Raw genomic sequence first — 18193 nt, 5'->3', positions numbered from 1 at the left:
TCCATTAATTATAGCTTCAGTACATTGAGAAAGTTTCTTAACATCTGTGCCACATAAGAGTAATATGACTTATCTATGTATAAATGCAATGAAAATTAAATGTATTAAGATTTGAGTACTAAAAATTCATAAAATACACATAGGATCTTTGATGTCCTATGCTTTGCATACATGAATTCAGGTTTTAAAGCACATTTCAATGTTTATTGAATATGAGCTATGACAAAGAATGAGAATGTCTATTTGAGCAAATTCTCTCATTTGTAGATAAAGTTGTGTAGAAAGAAACAAAGTCTAGGCATATCAAGGTTTAGCATGAAAACATACCTTGTTGAACAGTTTGATAAATTCCCTGAAAGTTCATATTTTTTGTATGTTAGATAAAATTTATTACTGTCTTAGAGTTTGGAGGTTATTAAAACTAATGTTGAAATGAAACTAGAATAATTACAGTAACAATTCAACAAATTTAAGGAGGCCTATGAGTTAATGTAAGACAAAAAAGGAAGAAAGAAAGGTAGAGGGGAAAAAATAAGGGTTAATGAAAGGAAGGAAGGAAGGAAGGGAGGAAGAAAGGGGAGAGGAGGAGAGAGGGAGAGGTGTAGAGGAGGGAGGTCAGATGATAGAAAAGATGTAGAGATAAATAGTTGATGTGAAGTATCCTGAGAACATTAGATAAATGACAAGAGTAAGAATGGGAAAGAGAGATCTATCTGCTAGATATATACAGTTTCTTGGAGGCTGAACACAGCTCTAATTTTTTTATATATGTGACTAAACTGTTAACATATTAAAATGATTTACAAAGTTTTGTGAAATAAATGAATCAGTAAAGCAAATCAGTACATAAATTAATGTGAGTATTCTAGCCAATTCTTCAAAATCATACTTTTAAGTGAAAATCAGTTTATCTCCCAGTAGATTATACATTGTTGCCTTTATAATCTATATATTTTAGAGGAAACTTCTATTGGTATCTTGTTCTTAGACTAGTCAATATTTTGGATGGAACATAAATAAAATATATGTCAAGTAAATGTTCCTTTAAGAACAACAGTCATCCTTATAAGATATTTCACCTTGATATCAAAGCTGAAAAATATCATTTTTAGTATAATTTTTATTTTCAAATGTAAATAAAACCTCTTCCTTATGCTAGGATCTTTACTCACTCCAATCAAATAAGTTGCTCTGTATGTCTATTTAAAAATATGAGTGTTGGGGCTGGAGCAACAGCACAGCGGGTAGGGTGTTTGCCTTGCATGTGGCCGACCCGGGTTTGATTCCCAGATTCCATATGGCCCCCTGAGCACCACCAGGAGTAATTCCTGAGTGCAGAGCCAGGAGTAACCCCTGTGCATCACCAGGTGTGACCCCAAAATTAAATAAATAAATAAATAAATAAATAAATAAATAAGAATGGGAGTGTCACTGTGAGAAGTAGGTTATTATTTCTTAAACAAATTTTCTTACAAAAATATGACAATAAATGCAAAGTGACTTTATGCTGCTTTAGAAATAGTCAATTGATTATCTGTCAATCACCTCACTATACATATAGATGGATCTATCTGTGCACTTGCATATTACAATCTAACAATCCATTTTCTTAAATGGGTCTTAAGATTCATATATTATAATATCACATAGTCACGTCTCATCAAGACACTTAAATTCACCTCAAGTAATCATTCAAATTTGTAGGAACAGTGAATATTAAATAAGTATTCAAATAACTTCCCTTAAGATAATTTTAAAAACAATATTTCATTGTTGCACACAAGCTTGCTATGTTAAAAGATCAGGAAAAAAATGTTACCTAACACTATTACATATAAAAGTAGATTAAAAAAATACCTTAAAATAAATCAAGCTATAAATTCTATAAATTATAGTCAGTGCAGAAATATTAACATATGTTCATATATTACACTGAATATATATTTATTATAAAATAAATGTATTATATATGTATGTTTGTACCAATGTATAGTGGTAGGACAAACTGCCTTGTAGGCAACAATGTATGCTTTCTATGAGTCACCCATCAGTAAGTGACATGGAAAATCTCACAGTTTAAGTCGCCTTTCTCACAAAAAAACTGAAATACTAAATAGCAAATATATTCTATTAAAGTTTTAAAACTATGTTAGTAACATGCATTCACAATCCTAAAATCTGATTATGCATTTGCTCTTTTTATTTATAATTGGACATAAAAGCACTTATTTATCTTTTCTGATTCTTAAAATTAGTCACTTAATTCTCTTGAGTAAATCATTAGCAAATATTCTATTGTACTTAAAATAATAAGAGTATAACAGTAATAAAGGCATATCAAATTAATTTAGGGCTGTCTAAATTTAAGTTGTCTATGTATTTATAAAGAAGTATCTCCTTTTTGTGTTTATCAGGCTAAGTAAATTCATGTTGATTTGATATCCTTCCAAATTCAGATGTAACTCAAAAGAAGGAACTCAAATTCAAGATTAGTTATTTGATTCTCTTAAACTACTTTGAAATTAAAACTCACACTGAAAGTAAACCAACAATATCAAGAGCTCTAAAATTCCAGTCAAGTTTTCATTTCACATGCAGAATAATACTGAATGATTTATCCCAATTCTATAAATTAGCATATAAAAATATACATATCTAATAAGTGTGTATAATATTTTCATTGGTCATCAATAACAAAATAGGACAAATTAGGAAACGCCTATGAAAATGATAACATCTAGTGACTTTGCTCAAGTAGCTATTTTAAAATTGAAAACTAATATCCATTCATTCACTTTTGCCATTAATGAGATTGTGCTCTTTTGTCGGGGACAACCTCAGGTTTTCCTCTTTCTCTTTATATCATATCAACGTTCCATTCCACTGTGATAAACGGCAAGTCTAGTGCTAATAGGTTTATAATGATTGCTTAAGCTTTACACTTTGTAAGCATTGGAAGGCTTCACTCACCTTGTTCAAGTGGTTGGCTTTTAGTTGAAGTAGTTTTCATCTTGAGTGCCTCCCTAACAGACATGTCACAGCAGGAGCCTTTGTTAGTGTCTTGGTCACTGTCAGCCTGATCACTGTCCCCGTGCCCACTGTCTCTCAGGCTGGCTCTTTCTGGGTCCTTAAACGTGGAGCTACTGAAATACATATAAAGAAAAAAAGAAAGAAGAGAAAGTGTTGTCTCTACAGGTTTGAATCTTAAGTGTAGTCTCTTGCAAAGCAATTTTGACACGAATGCAAATGGGGAAGCTGAGAAAGTTATTTAATAGGCCTTACCTTTGAACAAACTGCTGCCTGCTGCCCATGTAATTGGGCTCTGCGGGAAAATTGTCTGTCTGTGAAAGAGAAGGAAAAAAATACGTATAGTTGTACACTGGACAAATCTCCTGCAGAGCAACAAGATTTCCTAGTGGAAAAATGATTAATAATTCAAAAATTCCCTTAATCTTCAGATTTGTACATTTTAATTAAGTTGGAAATTGCTGACATGTAATTATGTACTCAGAACAATTAAATGATTCCGGTCCACAAATTACCTGTTAAAGTAAACAATGAGCCTGTCAGAACTGGCATTCTCTGTACTACGACGGATAACACTGCATTGTTCTCATTTCCTTAATATTAAGATGGAATATTTGTGGGAGGAGTGCAAAATGACCCAAATCTCTTCACATTAAAAGTGCAAAATTTTTAACAATACTCATTTTTAAACATAGTTACATCATGTTCTGTGATTCTATGCTTTCTTTAATGTCCTATCATTTAAAGTCACCCATCGTCCAGTGAAGAGATAATGGGCCTTTCCTTTCAACTTTGACAATAATAAATACAAGCATGGCACAAACAGCTGAATTTACATCTATAGTTCATTCACAACTCTAGTCCTATTATGGAAACTATATTCAAATATAGTGGAACAAGGTACAACTTCCTGCTTTTTAAAAACTACATAAATGAAAATCAGAAATAAAATGTTACTTAAAACATTCAGAGTAAGGACTTTGAGAAACCAGGCTTGTTTTGTGGTTGTTTTTACTGCTTCCAAACTGCCATGGAGGTCTGCCAAAAAGAACTGAATTCTCCTTCTATCGTAGAATAGAGTCTTTTGGGACAGAGAGACTAGATCTTTCATAGATCTCCCTATACTGTACATTCATACACGTTACTTCTTCTTGCAGCTGACTCAGCAACAAAGATTCTCCTGTTTTCTGAATCACTTCATATCACAGCATTGTGCTCTGAAGCAGCTATGGATTCCTACAAGATCACCCAGCCTGTGTGTACCAGAGACACAGGAGCATGCAATTCATGAATCTGAGGGCCCAAGGTAAGGCTTAATGCAGTGCAATATGTGTTTTCCTTATAAATAAGGTTAATTTAAACTAACAGTACTCCCTTTCTCCCCCACATAGCAATTTAAATTATATGTTTCCTTAAACAATTACTGTAGAATAAAAATGTTAAGAACAGTAACTAAAACACTACCTAAAATTGACTTAGGAGTTTAAGGTCCGAAGAAATAGGGGTTTGAGATCAAACATTCCTTAATCTCTTATATTTTTTTGTTAATGTTCAGAAGACCTTTATAAAATTAAATGATATGAAAGTAAAAAAATTAATATCTCATCCTTAATCCTTTCTAAGTAGTTGTTATAGCAGACATATTTTTCCCTCAACATGTTTCATATTGTTTTTTGTGAAACAATTTTGTGAAAAATCTTAAGTTTTGTTTGTATGATTGCAAATTATCCATTTCAAGAATTTGATCTTCTATTAAAATGATAGTAGTTGCCAGTAAAAAATAAATGTTTATATAAAAGAAATTCGCCAATTTTAAAAACGATTATAATTTGACTACTTAAAAACTCCAAACATTGATTTAAAATCTAATTCATTTTTCAAGTAAGTAAAAAATATAAATAAGTGTACATTTAACCCTTCACTGTCATGAGATAGAAGCTAAGCATGACGTACACACATATATCTCTCTACAGATACATAGGTATGTGCATAAATCTATATGTGAATATTTCAGGAAAACTGAATCTTGATATTAAGTAGAGAGTAAATGACAAAGTGAAAGTAGAAACTCTACTTAGAAAGCATGAGTGTTATCACAAGTAGTCTTGTGATTTTAATTAGTTTAATTAGGTGGAACTTCATAGGTTGCAAATTCCTTTTCAGTAAGACAGAGACAAAATTGGGAAAACTCTTCTTCACCTGTTCTAATACAGACCTGATCAAAAAATGAGTATTTTTAAAGTTCAAAGCAGTTCTAATAACATGAGAAACTTAACTAAAGATAGAAACGTTTTCCTCAGAATTAAGTTTTTTTAAATTATATGTGTATTCTCATATCTATGCATGTGTATATGTATGAATATCTGTATATATCATATTATTTGCTGAAATGCACATGGTACTGCTACCAAATATATAGTCATTTGTAAGATTAACAATGGAATTAGACTTCTAGTGGTTAACATAATGCAGTATATGTGGATGTTAAATTATAATGACATATAAATGACATATAATGTTACTTTAACTTTAGATGTTTAAATAGAAAAACAAAAAGGAGTTATAAAAAAGGATATTGGAAGGGAAAGCGATAAAGAAGAAAAGTTAAAATAGGGAGAAAGGTAAAGGATTGAAGAAAGGACTACAAGAACAAAAGACATATGAACATTATCAGGTACAAATGTGAACAGAGGCAAAAAGAAGCATAAAATTAAATAAGTTGATTTCCTAGAGTAAAATTTCTCAAGGCACAATTATTTTTTATTTATTTTATTTTATTTATTTTATTTATTTTATTTTTTTTAAATTTTTTTTATTAGTTTATTTTTAATTAGAGAGTCATCGTGAGGGTACAGTTACAGATCCATACATCTTTGTGCTCATGCTTCCCCCATACAAAGTTCAATAACCCATCCCTTCACCAGTGCCCATTCTCCACCACCCGTAAACCCAACATCCCTCCCCCCCTCTCCAGTCCCGTCTCCCCCCACCCCACCCTGCCACTATGGCAGGGAATTCCCTTTTGTTCTCTCTCTCTGATTAGGTGTTGTGGTTTGCAATAAAGGTGTTGAGTGGCCATTGTGTTCAGTCTCTAGTCTGTATTCCGCCCGCCTCACCCTTCCCCCACATGACCTCCAACCACATTTTATTTGGTGTTCCCTTCTCTGAGTTACCCAGAATGAGAGACCAGCCTCCAAGCCATGGAAACAATCTCCTGGTACTTATTTCTACTCTTCTTGGGCGTTAGTCTTATAGTCTATTATTCTATATTCCACAGATGAGTGCAATCTTTCTATGTCTGTCTCTCTCTTTCTGACTCATTTCACTTAGCATGATACTTTCCATGTTGATCCACTTATATGCAAACGTCATGACCTCATTTTTTCTAACAGCTGCATAGTATTCCATTGTATAGATGTACCAGAGTTTCTTCAACCAGTCATCTGTTCTAGGGCACTCGGGTTTTTTCCAGATTCTGACTATTGTAAACAGTGCTGCGGTGAACATATAAGTGCATATGTCACTTCGACTATACTTTTTGGACAAGGCACAATTTTAAAAGTTTGTAACTTAATCAGTAGCAGGGAGTTAAGTGTTTTCTAATAATTTATGTATCATTACATTAAAATGGTACATTAAAATTGCCCGAGGTGACCTCTGCTCTGAGAAATACTGGTAGTTTATTCTTCCAGGCAAAGCCTGGGTAAGGAAAAGGGATGTAGACGAGGGAAACCAGGAGGTTAGTTCCTTCCCTGTACTCTAGGTCCTGGGAAGGTCACACTCAAAATCAAAAGTAAGTCAAAGTAAGTCAAAAGTAAGTTTTGTGACTTTTGGGTCACACCCAGTGGTGCTCAGGGCCCACTCGTGACTGTGCTTATAGCTCACCCCCTGTGCTCAGGCTCAGCGGACCCTAAGGCATGTGGGAATTCAGCCCTATTCAGCCACATGAAAGTGTCCTGCCCTCTGTATAATCTCTCCAGTTTCGAAGTTTTTTCCTAATTTCCAGTAGCTTATAAGAGCAATTTTTTTTTTTACTATTAGTAAATTTGATACTGAAAAGCTTCAGCACGAAGGTGGTGTTAGTATATTCTATTGCACAGCAGGCACAGAAGAGCCTGGCAAGCTCCCCGTGGCATATTTGATGTGCCAAATACAGTAACAATAACAGGTCTCATTCTCCTGATCCTGAAAGAGCCTCTAATTGTTGGGAAAGACGAGTAAGGAGAGGCTGCTAAAATCTCAGGGCTGGGATGAATGGAGACTTTACTGGTGCCTGCTCGAGCAAACAAGATGACAGTGATACAGTGATACATTAAAATAGTAATGTGAATGAGCATACATTATAATTACTACTGGACTTTGATAAACATATAATTAAAAATAGGTATATATTTGCAAAGACCCCGCAGTTTTAATATATGAAATAAGAATTTCATTATTCAGGCTTCAAAGATGTTAGAAAACTTATTTAAAGAAATCTAAATGGGACTAGAGTGATAGTACAGCATATAAGGCACTTGCCTTACATGTGTCCTACCTAGGCTCAAATTCCAGCATCCCATATGGTCCCCGTAGCACCACAAGGACTAATTCTTGAATGGAGATCCAGGAGTAAGTCCTGAGTATCACAGATGTGGCCCCCAAACCAAAATAACAATAACAAAAAGTAACCTTAACAAATAATAACATTATTTATGTAGAAAAGCAGAAAAATAGAGAAAGTTCTATGTATTACAACATCATTAGTTTAGGAATTTCAATTATTTTCCAACAACTGTTCTCTAAAGGCTACATATTTTAAAATATATCTTGTACATTCATGAACCACAACTTTGAATTTTAGAAGGAAGTAAAATTTGAGGTCAGCCGTTTTTAGCTTTAAAATTCCTTCAGGGTATTTATATATGAATGTTTATAATTCTTCAAAACTTTATGCCTTTCCATATAAACAAAACATCCATATGTTAGGTTGCCTTCAAACTGAATTTGCAGTTATCTTTCTTTATATTATTTTGAGAAGATATCTTTTCGTTGTTTTTCTTAAAAAACTACCTAAAACTGGGTAAAAAGAAAAACTACCTAAAACTACCTAAAAGTTTCTTAAAAACTACCTAAAGCTGATAGATAGCTATGAGAAAGTTCAGTGCATTCTTTAAAAATATTACCATAAAAATTTTATGGAGTTAAATCACAATATTTTTGCATTTCTGTAGATAATTATGTGCTCAAAACAAATTAGATTCAAAAGAATTTACAGGACTATATGTATTTCATTTTCTGATGTGTTTGTTTCTTGATACTTTGGGGAATATAATAACAAATATAGACCTCTTTTATTTTTTTAGTGCAGAAAACACAAAGAGATAAAAAGTAACTCAGTAAACAAACAAAATGTATATTTGCATAGAACAAGTTTTTTCTTTGAATATTTGCTTTATACCTTTTTCTATTAGCACTCAGAAAATTTTATCAGTAAACATACATAATATTAAAAGACTTCCTATCAGTAGTAGTCCATTACAGTCTATTCCAAAAAAAAGTTATCTTGTATAAATTGTTAGTTCTATTAGAACATTAGAAACACAGCATGATTTAAGAAATGTGTCTCTGAGAAAAAAATTTAAAAGCACACTTACTTAAACTCATTCATATTGGCTGAAATTGGGAAATATTTTATTTGTAAAAACAGATTAATTTGATATAGCAAATTATAAGTGACTAAGGAAATTAAACTGAAAATAAATTATTTAAAAAGCCAAATAGGTACTTTATTATTAAAATAGTAAAATATAAATTTTAAAACTATATTGGCATTTGACAAAATTCAACATATTTTAATGATAAAAGTTATCAGCAAAATTTGAATGGGAGGAAATTTTTTCTACTCTGTAAAAGAAAAAAAATTACTAATTATCAAGTTTGCTAGTGTAAAGATAAACATTTTTACTGTAATATTCATCACCCCTATTCCATTACAGAGAATATTCTAATAAGTTAAATAGAGCAAATAAAATGAATGACATGAACATTGGAAAGGAAATAAAAGTTTCTTCACAATTTTATCTTATTCACATATAATTTTATTAGCTAGACAAAAATAAGGAATCCAAACAAACATAACTTAGAACTAATAATTAGGCCAGGTTTCTACTTCCAAGTTCATTTCATAAATTAATTGCATTTCTATTTTGTAACAAGTGAAGTGAACTTTGAAAACAATGATTGGATATCAACAACTAAAGTTTTAAAGAAAAATACATGAAATGTCTCTTTCACATCAAAGTGTTTTAAAATAGATATATTCAAAGTACCAAAACTGTATGGTAGTGATTACCAAAAAAAAAAATGATGAAATAAAGGTGATCCAAATAAGTGAAGAGTTGAATCTTATTGGAAGATAGAAATTGTAAAGATACATTAATGCTGCTCAAATAACCTATGTGTATAATGCTATCCCATTCCTATAGCCAGCATGATTTTCTGTACGTAGAGACAACTTTAAATATCAAAAAGGTTAAGTGAAAGATGAAAATCTCAAAACATGCATATTATATTGAAGGGCGGCTCTATATGATTCCATTCTATCGTGTCTGTAAAAAGGCAAAAAACTACCATGCTAATAAAAACAATTATTCAAAATGGTAAAAGTTGACTACAGATTTATTGCATGAAGGAGTATTTTAAGGTGTTAAAAGTTGTTTAGTATCATGATTGTGGTGGGCAGTTTCACAAAAATATAGGTATTTAAAACAAAAAATTCTATAATTAAATAGTGCATTTTATTGTATGCTAATGAAAGTCAATTCTAAAAAGGCATGTAAAGAAATCAACTATATCTTTTATATATGTTGAGGAATGATCTGTCTCATAGAGAATAAAAAAGAATCTCCTATTAAATTTTCTCTGTAAAGAGTGTTTCTGAACTTTTGTCTTTTACAAGCATATAGCGATCCAACTTTTAAAACCTATGTAGAAATCCCATATTCATTTGGACAGACTACAAATGGATTCAGGATATAAAGATCCATTTAGCCACACTAGCAAATCCAAATAACAACTATATAAGACAGTCACCTTAAACATTAATTATTTAACTCAATTTTCATTTCATTCAAAGATGTTTTTCTTGAGTGCAGATCCAATATGCCTATCTGTAAACTTAATACTTTAAATAGAGATTTTGAGCAGTATTTATTATAAAGGAGAGCTTTTTTTTTCAATACAAAAATGAATGTGTTTTTATAAAAAAGATGTGATCCCTTCTTAAACATGTTGAATATTTTAATTTATAAAGTATCTTGTGAAATAGATCATTTGAAATAAATGAATATAACATCTGTACAAAGACACATAAAAATTAAATGCAAAATAATTAGCATTGAATGTCAATTGCATTTTGCAATTAAAACGTATTCTAAAAATTTTTACAACTTTGGTTGTAAATCATAGAAAAATGGTATCTTAATGAATGGTTTTGCTCTATATAAGGTAATATATGAACACTCTGAGATACATAATACACTTCATGCTGTGACTTTTTAAATTTTCAAATCACCACAGTGATTAGGAAATATTAGTGAATGAAAAGCTAATAAATTTAGAGGGTGGGTTTTGGGCTCCATCCAGCAGGACTTGAGATATTTCTGTTCTGTGCTCAGGAATAAGCCAGAGATGTGTTTAGGGAAATCCATTCAGTGCTGGCGATTTGAACTGGGTGTTGGCAGGGCACAACACTCTAAGTCCTATACTCTTTCTAGCACCAAAACTCTGATAAATTTCTATAAAGTGAAATAACAGACAATATAAGAAGATAATTCCTCACAATTTTAAGTCTAATTTCAAATTAATCAAAAAATAGAATAAAACCCTTAAAATCTATTCATTCCTGCCAAAGAAGAGAGAATAAAGTAAACATCAATAAAACTGGATTCTATGACTAGCTTTACCCATTATAGATACTCTTAAAACTAGAATGAAGCCTGTGATGACTGCAATCATTCTAATAATTGATACAGAAATAATATTTTAGTGCTAATTTTTGAGTATTACAACCTATTTCTCATGATATAGTCATGGACAATGAAGAAATTTCTTTTGAAGACTCAATTCTAAACAAATTCTTTGCTACAGAAACGTAGAAGGCAATGGTTTCAAAACTACTTGCATTCTTGTTGTTGTATTTGCTCTTCTATGTCTGTTTCATTAACAAATAAGATACTCTTGGGGCAAAGGCCCTTGGGGTAAATACATGACACAAATATACATTAATTTCAGGCCAGTGGCCAGATGAATAGTACAGGGGCTAACGTGTTTGCCTTGCATGTGGCCTACCCAGGTACTTCCCTGTGGTCCTCCAGTACTACCAAAAGTGATCATGGAGCAGAGCCAGGAATAAACCCTGAACACTACCTGGTGTAGCCCAGGGAGAAAAATGTTCAGCCCTAAGTAAAATAAAAAGTTTCAGCATTCAACAATAAAGCATTCACAATGTCTGAATCAAACTAGGAATTGAAGGCATACAATGAATGCAGAATTCATATCCAGGAGAAAGTCAGTCAACAAAAGCAGGTTAAAACATTTAAAAAAAGATAAAATTAACCAAAGATGACCTTAAAGATCTATTGGATATTAAAAATTATTGTCAGAAATATTAAATGATAACACAGATTCATGCCTACTTAAATTGTGAGGCCTGAATATCTCCCTTGCCTCATCTTAATCTTGGTTCTGAAGTAAAATGAAAGATTTGTAAAAAAATTTATACAGAACTTCTAAAAATGAAGACTAAATGTTAAAAATTAAAAATACGCACTGTAAGACTAACAGCAGATTCAGCATAAGAAATCAAAGTGGTATACTTTTCACTTCAAGTTCTAGAAGTGTTTGCCTTAATAATTGTATATAAGACAAAGCTAATATGCTGTATATTTTTACATGTACGTTAACATTTTCACTATTAATTGGTAATATACAAGACAGTAAAGACAGCTATGGCCAAATTAAAAAAAAAAGAACTCTAAAAATAATTGCGATTTCACTATAAAAATGTTTTTCACTCTAGACATACTCAGATAGAAGAGTTATTTTATAAAAATGAAAATGTGGATTTGTTTTTGAGGACTCGGAGCAGATGTAGCTCCTAAGAAGTGCTCAAGCCACTGAATTAGACTGTTCAATACTCAGGCCTAAAGGTGCTAGGAATCACTAAGGTTAAACCAGCAGGGTTCAGCCACCTCCAACTCCATTTCATGTGGCTCAGGGGATTGTGTAGCACCAGGGATACAATTCAGAGACTTGTTTATGCGGGTCATACATCCCTGACCTCTGAGCTATCTCCCCTGCCCTTACTTTGATTTTGAAGTTATCACTAGCTGTATCTTATATTTCACCACTGATTTTGAATTAGATATATTATTACCATGTTAAATCATAGAAAAATCTGACTATCCTTAAAGGACTGGCATTTCCTTCTTCAGAAACAATAGGGAGTGGAATTTTTGAAAATCTCTTTGAATTTGGAATACAGGTTGATTTGGATATTGATGGCATTTGATTGAAAACAAAATAAAACATGGTAAACTTTCCCTTTAATTGGAAGAAACTGCTTTTCACGTTGATAACAAGCATTCTCTTTGCAGCAGACTGAATACAAGGGAGTGTTAAGAGGTGAATAATTCACTTTAAGCCTTTCATACCGACATAGCTTCTGATAGCTTTGCCTTCAACAGAATATATGGGGTGGTTCTTTCTACATTGCTGAAGCAGGCAACAGCATTTTAAGCCACCACTTATAAAGTATCTGACAGCACCTATGGCTTTGGAATTTTTAAAGTACATGAAGTATAGCAATAACTGTATTTATCAGTGATTTTCAAAATAATACATTTTACACCAATATAGTATATACGACATTTGTGTTTTGTTACTAAAGGTATAATAAAATCATGAAAAATCCTTACCACAGCAAAGCTAACATTATTCTGTATTAAAAATAAGAGGACATGGCAAGAATTTAACCCTACTAAAAATTAATTCTATTCCACAAGAATAATTTAGATGATTTCAAAAGTTATCTTATTGTATATTAAAGACTTTTATAAATATGAAATTCTATAAATGACACTGGTAACTTTAATAAATTATGCACCAGGATTAAATTGTATAATTTATAATTTTTGGAGGAAACAATCTTCAAAAAAAATAGAAAATTTAGGTCAGCAAAAGGTAATATTAGTTCCATGTGAAACTTCCGAAATTGAGAATATTGCACATTCTCTTTTTATATCTGCTAAGAGTTAGAGTCTGGAGGTCATGAGGTATCACTGAATGTCCTTTCTCATAATGGCATATGATGATGTCATGATTTGACATTTTAGAAAGAAAAACTAAAATCTATGGTTTCTGATTCAACACTTCCCCAATTATTCTGTTTGGTTCACTATAGTAACCAGGCTTTTCCAATAAACATTAACCAACATCCCAATTTCCCCTTTCATTTCCACTGGAAACTGATAAGAGAGTTTAAAGTTCTCTTCTTTCTTGATTTTTATTTTCTATGCCATAGTTCTATTTAGGAGACTCTCCACTGTTTTCTCCCTTTCATACTTGCTTTTATTTTTTCTTGGGTTTTTTTTTTTTGGCCATCCTTTCTGTAAAATCTGAAGAATTGTTCTACCAAGAGTATAAAACTTGATTCTCTTTAATTGAGTCTCCAAAGCTAAGGACTAAACATATGCATACAATTGTATGCATGTAGCACTGTAGCACTGTAGTCCCGTTGTTCATAGATTAGTTCGAGCAGGCATCAGTAATGTCTCCATTGTGAGAGTTGTTACTGTTTTTGACATATTGAATATGCCAATGGTAGCTTGCTAGGTTCTGCCATGCTGGCGGTATACTCTCGGTAGCTTGCCGGGCTTTCCCAGAGACACGGAGGAATCGAACCCGGGTTGGCCACATGCAAGGCAAACGCCCTACTTGCTATGCTATCGTTCCATGTACGTATGTAACAAATAAAAATTTATTACAAATCTGAACACCTATAGTATTTGAAAGATGAAGAAAAAAATAAGAGAAAAAATGGTGGCAAATTAGTGGTACATCATATTATCTATATCACTAACATAAAATATCAATAACATATCATTTATGCTGAATGTTTTGTTAAGTATAATGCCTTAAAACCTTACTTTGTTAATTTTAGGTAACTTGCTACAGAAAATATTTACTAAATTACTAAATTTTTAATAACTTTGAATTATTTACATTCAAACCATTTTAGTCTAATTCATTTTGCTAATATGTCTATGCTTTGATCTTATACTGAATTGAATATAAGCTTATCTACATAGGGTCACTTGTGCTTACTTTGCCAGATATGGAAGCATTCTGTGGTACAATAGGATCTATAACAAAGTAATACTAATATTAATCATCAAGTGCTGTGTGGAAGAGTTAATAGTCCTACTGTTCAAATTCTGTCTTAATCAGAGAAACTTCAGCTAACTAACATCTATATATTGGCTAGCAAATACACAGTCCATTGCAGAATAATATTATTCACTAGAAAGGGCTAGGACAAGTAGATGACTGTACTGTCACGCTAAGGAACAAAATACTGACTTATTTAGCCTAATATTTTTACAAATTAACAATCTATATTTAAACGATATAATAATGGTCATCTATCAAATATTCCAAAGCTTATGTTAGGTTTAACCCATATGATTATTTACCATAAATTTAGTCACATAAATTATCAAAATATCAAAATTTTATATACTTACCTTTTAAAATGAAGATAAAATTTAAGGTATTCTATTAATTATCTATTGTGTAAAATTTCCAAAGAAGCAAATAATTGATTTAAAGGACAAAACAGAGTGCTTGCCTACCAATATAACATTTATCGGTATATTTTCTTTATTATATGCTAACATTAAAAACTTTGTCAATAAAATTATTTTTGTAAATTCAGTAAACCAATCAGAGTTAAAGTCAATTCTGATTTAAATGAAAAATTAATTTTAAAAATTGACAAGTCAGTTTTCTGTGTTGAGATCATCACATGCATATGTTCATCTAATACCAATACCTGCATGAGAAAAATCAGTGATGGGACCAAAACTATAGTAAAATTGATTAATGTAATGCTTTTCTAATTTTCCTTTTTCCTTATAAAACTCATAATAGATTTCTTCAGCAATAAAGCTGGGGAGATTCCAGTCTGGCTGATTATGTCAGGTTTCAATCCTCCCTTAAATTCCCTCAAGTAAGAAAATAAATAATATGAGTAATCCCCAAATATTTAAATAGTCAGAAATATTTTTGACTCTATAATTATAAACAAGTTTGAGGTAAGTGTCTTAATATCTGTATAATCTCTCTGATCCTAAGCAACAAATCAACTAGGTAATAAAAGTATTGTACAATAATTAGTGAGTGCTCTGGAAGAGAATATTTCAAATTTTTTGCATTAATTTCAAGCATATTTACTAAGTTCTTTCCCTAAAATAAACATTCTAACATTTAAAATAAAGATGTTAACATCATAAAGTATCCATTGTGTTAGAATTTGCAGATTAAAAACAAAATTTAAGAACACAATTTTGAAAATTTATAGCTAAAAATGAAGGAGAACATTGGTAGACTTATCCTCCGAAGTAACTATTATAAGGAAAGGGATTCCAAAACTTGAGTAAAAATTAATTATTTATCAAATTTATGAGTATTATGTTACTGGAATATTTTTCATTGTCTTTAAAATGCAAGAATAAGTAGGACATTTAAAACATAAGTGGTCTATTTTAGTTTGACATTTATATTCGAAATTAAAATAAAGCTAAGTGTTTTACTAATGTTAAGATATTTTAAATTAAACATTAGAACAAACTGAAATACCTCTATCTTTTATCAGACTGTGACAATATCAAATTCAAACATCTGCACCTAACTCTTTGCTTGAAGACTAATTTAAAGAAATTTTTTCCTCTAGGGAAGGAAGCAATTTTACCTAGACAATCATTTCATGAGACAGTAGCCCTGTTTTTCCGTATCTACATTTGAAATAACAGTCATTTTTGACTTTTTTGTGGAATATTTATAATCTGATAATGCAGCTTTTTAAAAAATAATCATGTAAATGTAAAATTAGTAGGAAATATTGTGGAAAGTGGGCTGGAGCAACAGCACAGTGGGTAGGGCATTTGCCTTGCACGTAGCCAACCTGGGTTTGATTCCTTCGTCCTTCTCAGAAAGCCTGGCAAGCTACCCAGAGTATCCCACCTGCATGGCAGAGCCTAGCAAGCTACCCATGACGTATTCGATGTGCCAAAGACAGTAACAAGTCTCACAATGGAGACGTTACTGGTGCCTGCTAGAACAAATCGATGAACAACAGGATGACAATGCTACAGTGCTGTTGTGGAAAGTAATGTATTGCAAACAATAATAGGTGACCTCTGGTGTGTAATTAACTCTGCTTTTCAAAACAATGTTTTATTTAAATTAAGCTATGCCCTTCATTTATGTTATGTATGACTGCAATTACGTTGCAATGGTAGAGTTGGGTACTTGTGACAGAGACCACATGATACTCAAACTCTAAAACATTTGCTATGTGCCCAAAGTATTAAAAGTTTAAGGTTTCTGGTTAGAAAGACAAAAATCTCAATTCTTAGTTATGTAATTAAACACTGTATTCTTCCACTTTTATAAACACTAATGAGTTATTTTCACTTGTATTCTATGCCTAATCATCATAGTTACTTAAAAATAAAACTCATTTTTTATTTTCTGCCTGACGAGACATATCAAAATATGTATGTTTAGTTGGTGGGTAGCTGATGAAAAACTGTTGAGATTTTTAAATAGATTTTACTATTGTGAACTGCAGCATGAATATATTCATTTCTAGAATCTTAAAACTGAAGAGACAGAACCATCATGGGAACACCTGAAAACATAATGCACTCAGGCACATGAAGCTTATTGAAGTATGTTACAAGTTCCCCTAGAGTGTACCTAAAATAAGAGTAAGTAACCCTCTTTAGTTCTTTGTTGTTTCCTGTTTACGTACATTTTGTACAGAATAATCTTGTCACTACATTTCAAGGCTTCTAAAGCTATCATTTCTTTACAACTTTACCCATAGAGCCTTTATAATTATTCCTGTTTTATGTTTGGGAAACTAAGGTCTGTGGAATTCATTAACAAATACCTGTGGAATTCATCAAGGTTTCAATAAGTGTAAGCACTATGAAAAACTTCATTTTGAATAAAACTATAGCACATTTAAAAATTAAAAAGGTTGTAAATACCTTTATGGTTTCATCTTCCTTTTTTGCATATTGTGCTTTGTCTTATATTCTACTTCATTTATTATTGCTTTATGCTTTTTAGAGGTTCTTTATTTTCTTTCTAATAATGATCGCTAACCAAAGGTACTGAATGAGTTCTAATATCAAATTGCACTCCCTTTGAATGGCTTTCTTCCTATGACTATGCAGCTCTTACTAAGACACTCTTACATGTGACACACAAATAAAGAAAATCTGATAAATAATTTTGATTAATTTTTTTAAATTTCTTTGAAGAACCAATCTGAGAATCCTGGGTTGTTCCTGGAGTCTCCAAAATTTGGGAACTTTTTCATAAAATAGTACAAAGCTCAAGACTTTCTGAAACTGCAGCTAGTTTTCCATATGAAACACCCTGAGACAGTAAGTTAGATGTAGCCCCAGCAGAGATTTTAATGTTTAAAGCTGGAGGTCTAAAAGCATCCTCAACTCATTTGACCTGTGGGTTAGAAGTTAAATTATATTATTTTGTAATACAGTAGCAATGATGGGTTTCATTATCTTGACCCTGAAAGACCCTCTAATTCAGCACAGTTGAGAAGGACGAGTAAAGAGAGCCTGCTAAAATCTCAGGGCTAGGACGAATGGAGACGTTACTGGGCCTGCTCGAACAAATCGAAGATCAAAGGTATGACAGTGATAGTGATAGAGATAATAGTAACTATTCATGCTGGGATGGGAGAGACAGTACAGTTGCTAAGGTACTTGCCTTATACTTGGCCTATGCCATTTGATACTTGGCAGTACATATGGTCCCTGAAAATTACCAAAAGTGATGCCTGAGAAGAGTTGGGAGTACATCCTGAATA

At 31.8% G+C, this 18193-nt stretch overlaps 1 protein-coding gene across 6 annotated transcripts in view; it reads right to left on the bottom strand.

Annotated features, from left to right (window-relative positions):
• Positions 1-18193, bottom strand: part of PCDH17 (protocadherin 17) — a 95155-nt gene that overhangs the window by 52776 nt on the left and 24186 nt on the right. For 3 of the 6 annotated variants that reach the window (XM_055123747.1, XM_055123723.1, XM_004603994.3), the window contains 2 exons: positions 3283-3341; positions 2971-3143 (listed from right to left, as the gene is read on the bottom strand). In XM_055123747.1, coding sequence (XP_054979722.1) covers positions 2971-3143; positions 3283-3341 — 232 coding nt within the window. Of the gene's footprint in view, positions 1-2970; positions 3144-3282; positions 3342-18193 lie in introns of those variants that run through there. The other 3 variants (XM_055123729.1, XM_055123756.1, XM_055123766.1) reach the window with 3 other exon arrangements.

Source organism: Sorex araneus, chromosome 1 (assembly GCF_027595985.1).
Source record: "Sorex araneus isolate mSorAra2 chromosome 1, mSorAra2.pri, whole genome shotgun sequence".
NCBI lineage: Eukaryota > Metazoa > Chordata > Mammalia > Eulipotyphla > Soricidae > Sorex > Sorex araneus.
Note: the sequence above shows the minus strand (reverse complement) of the source record. Positions and strands in the feature narration are given on the sequence as shown.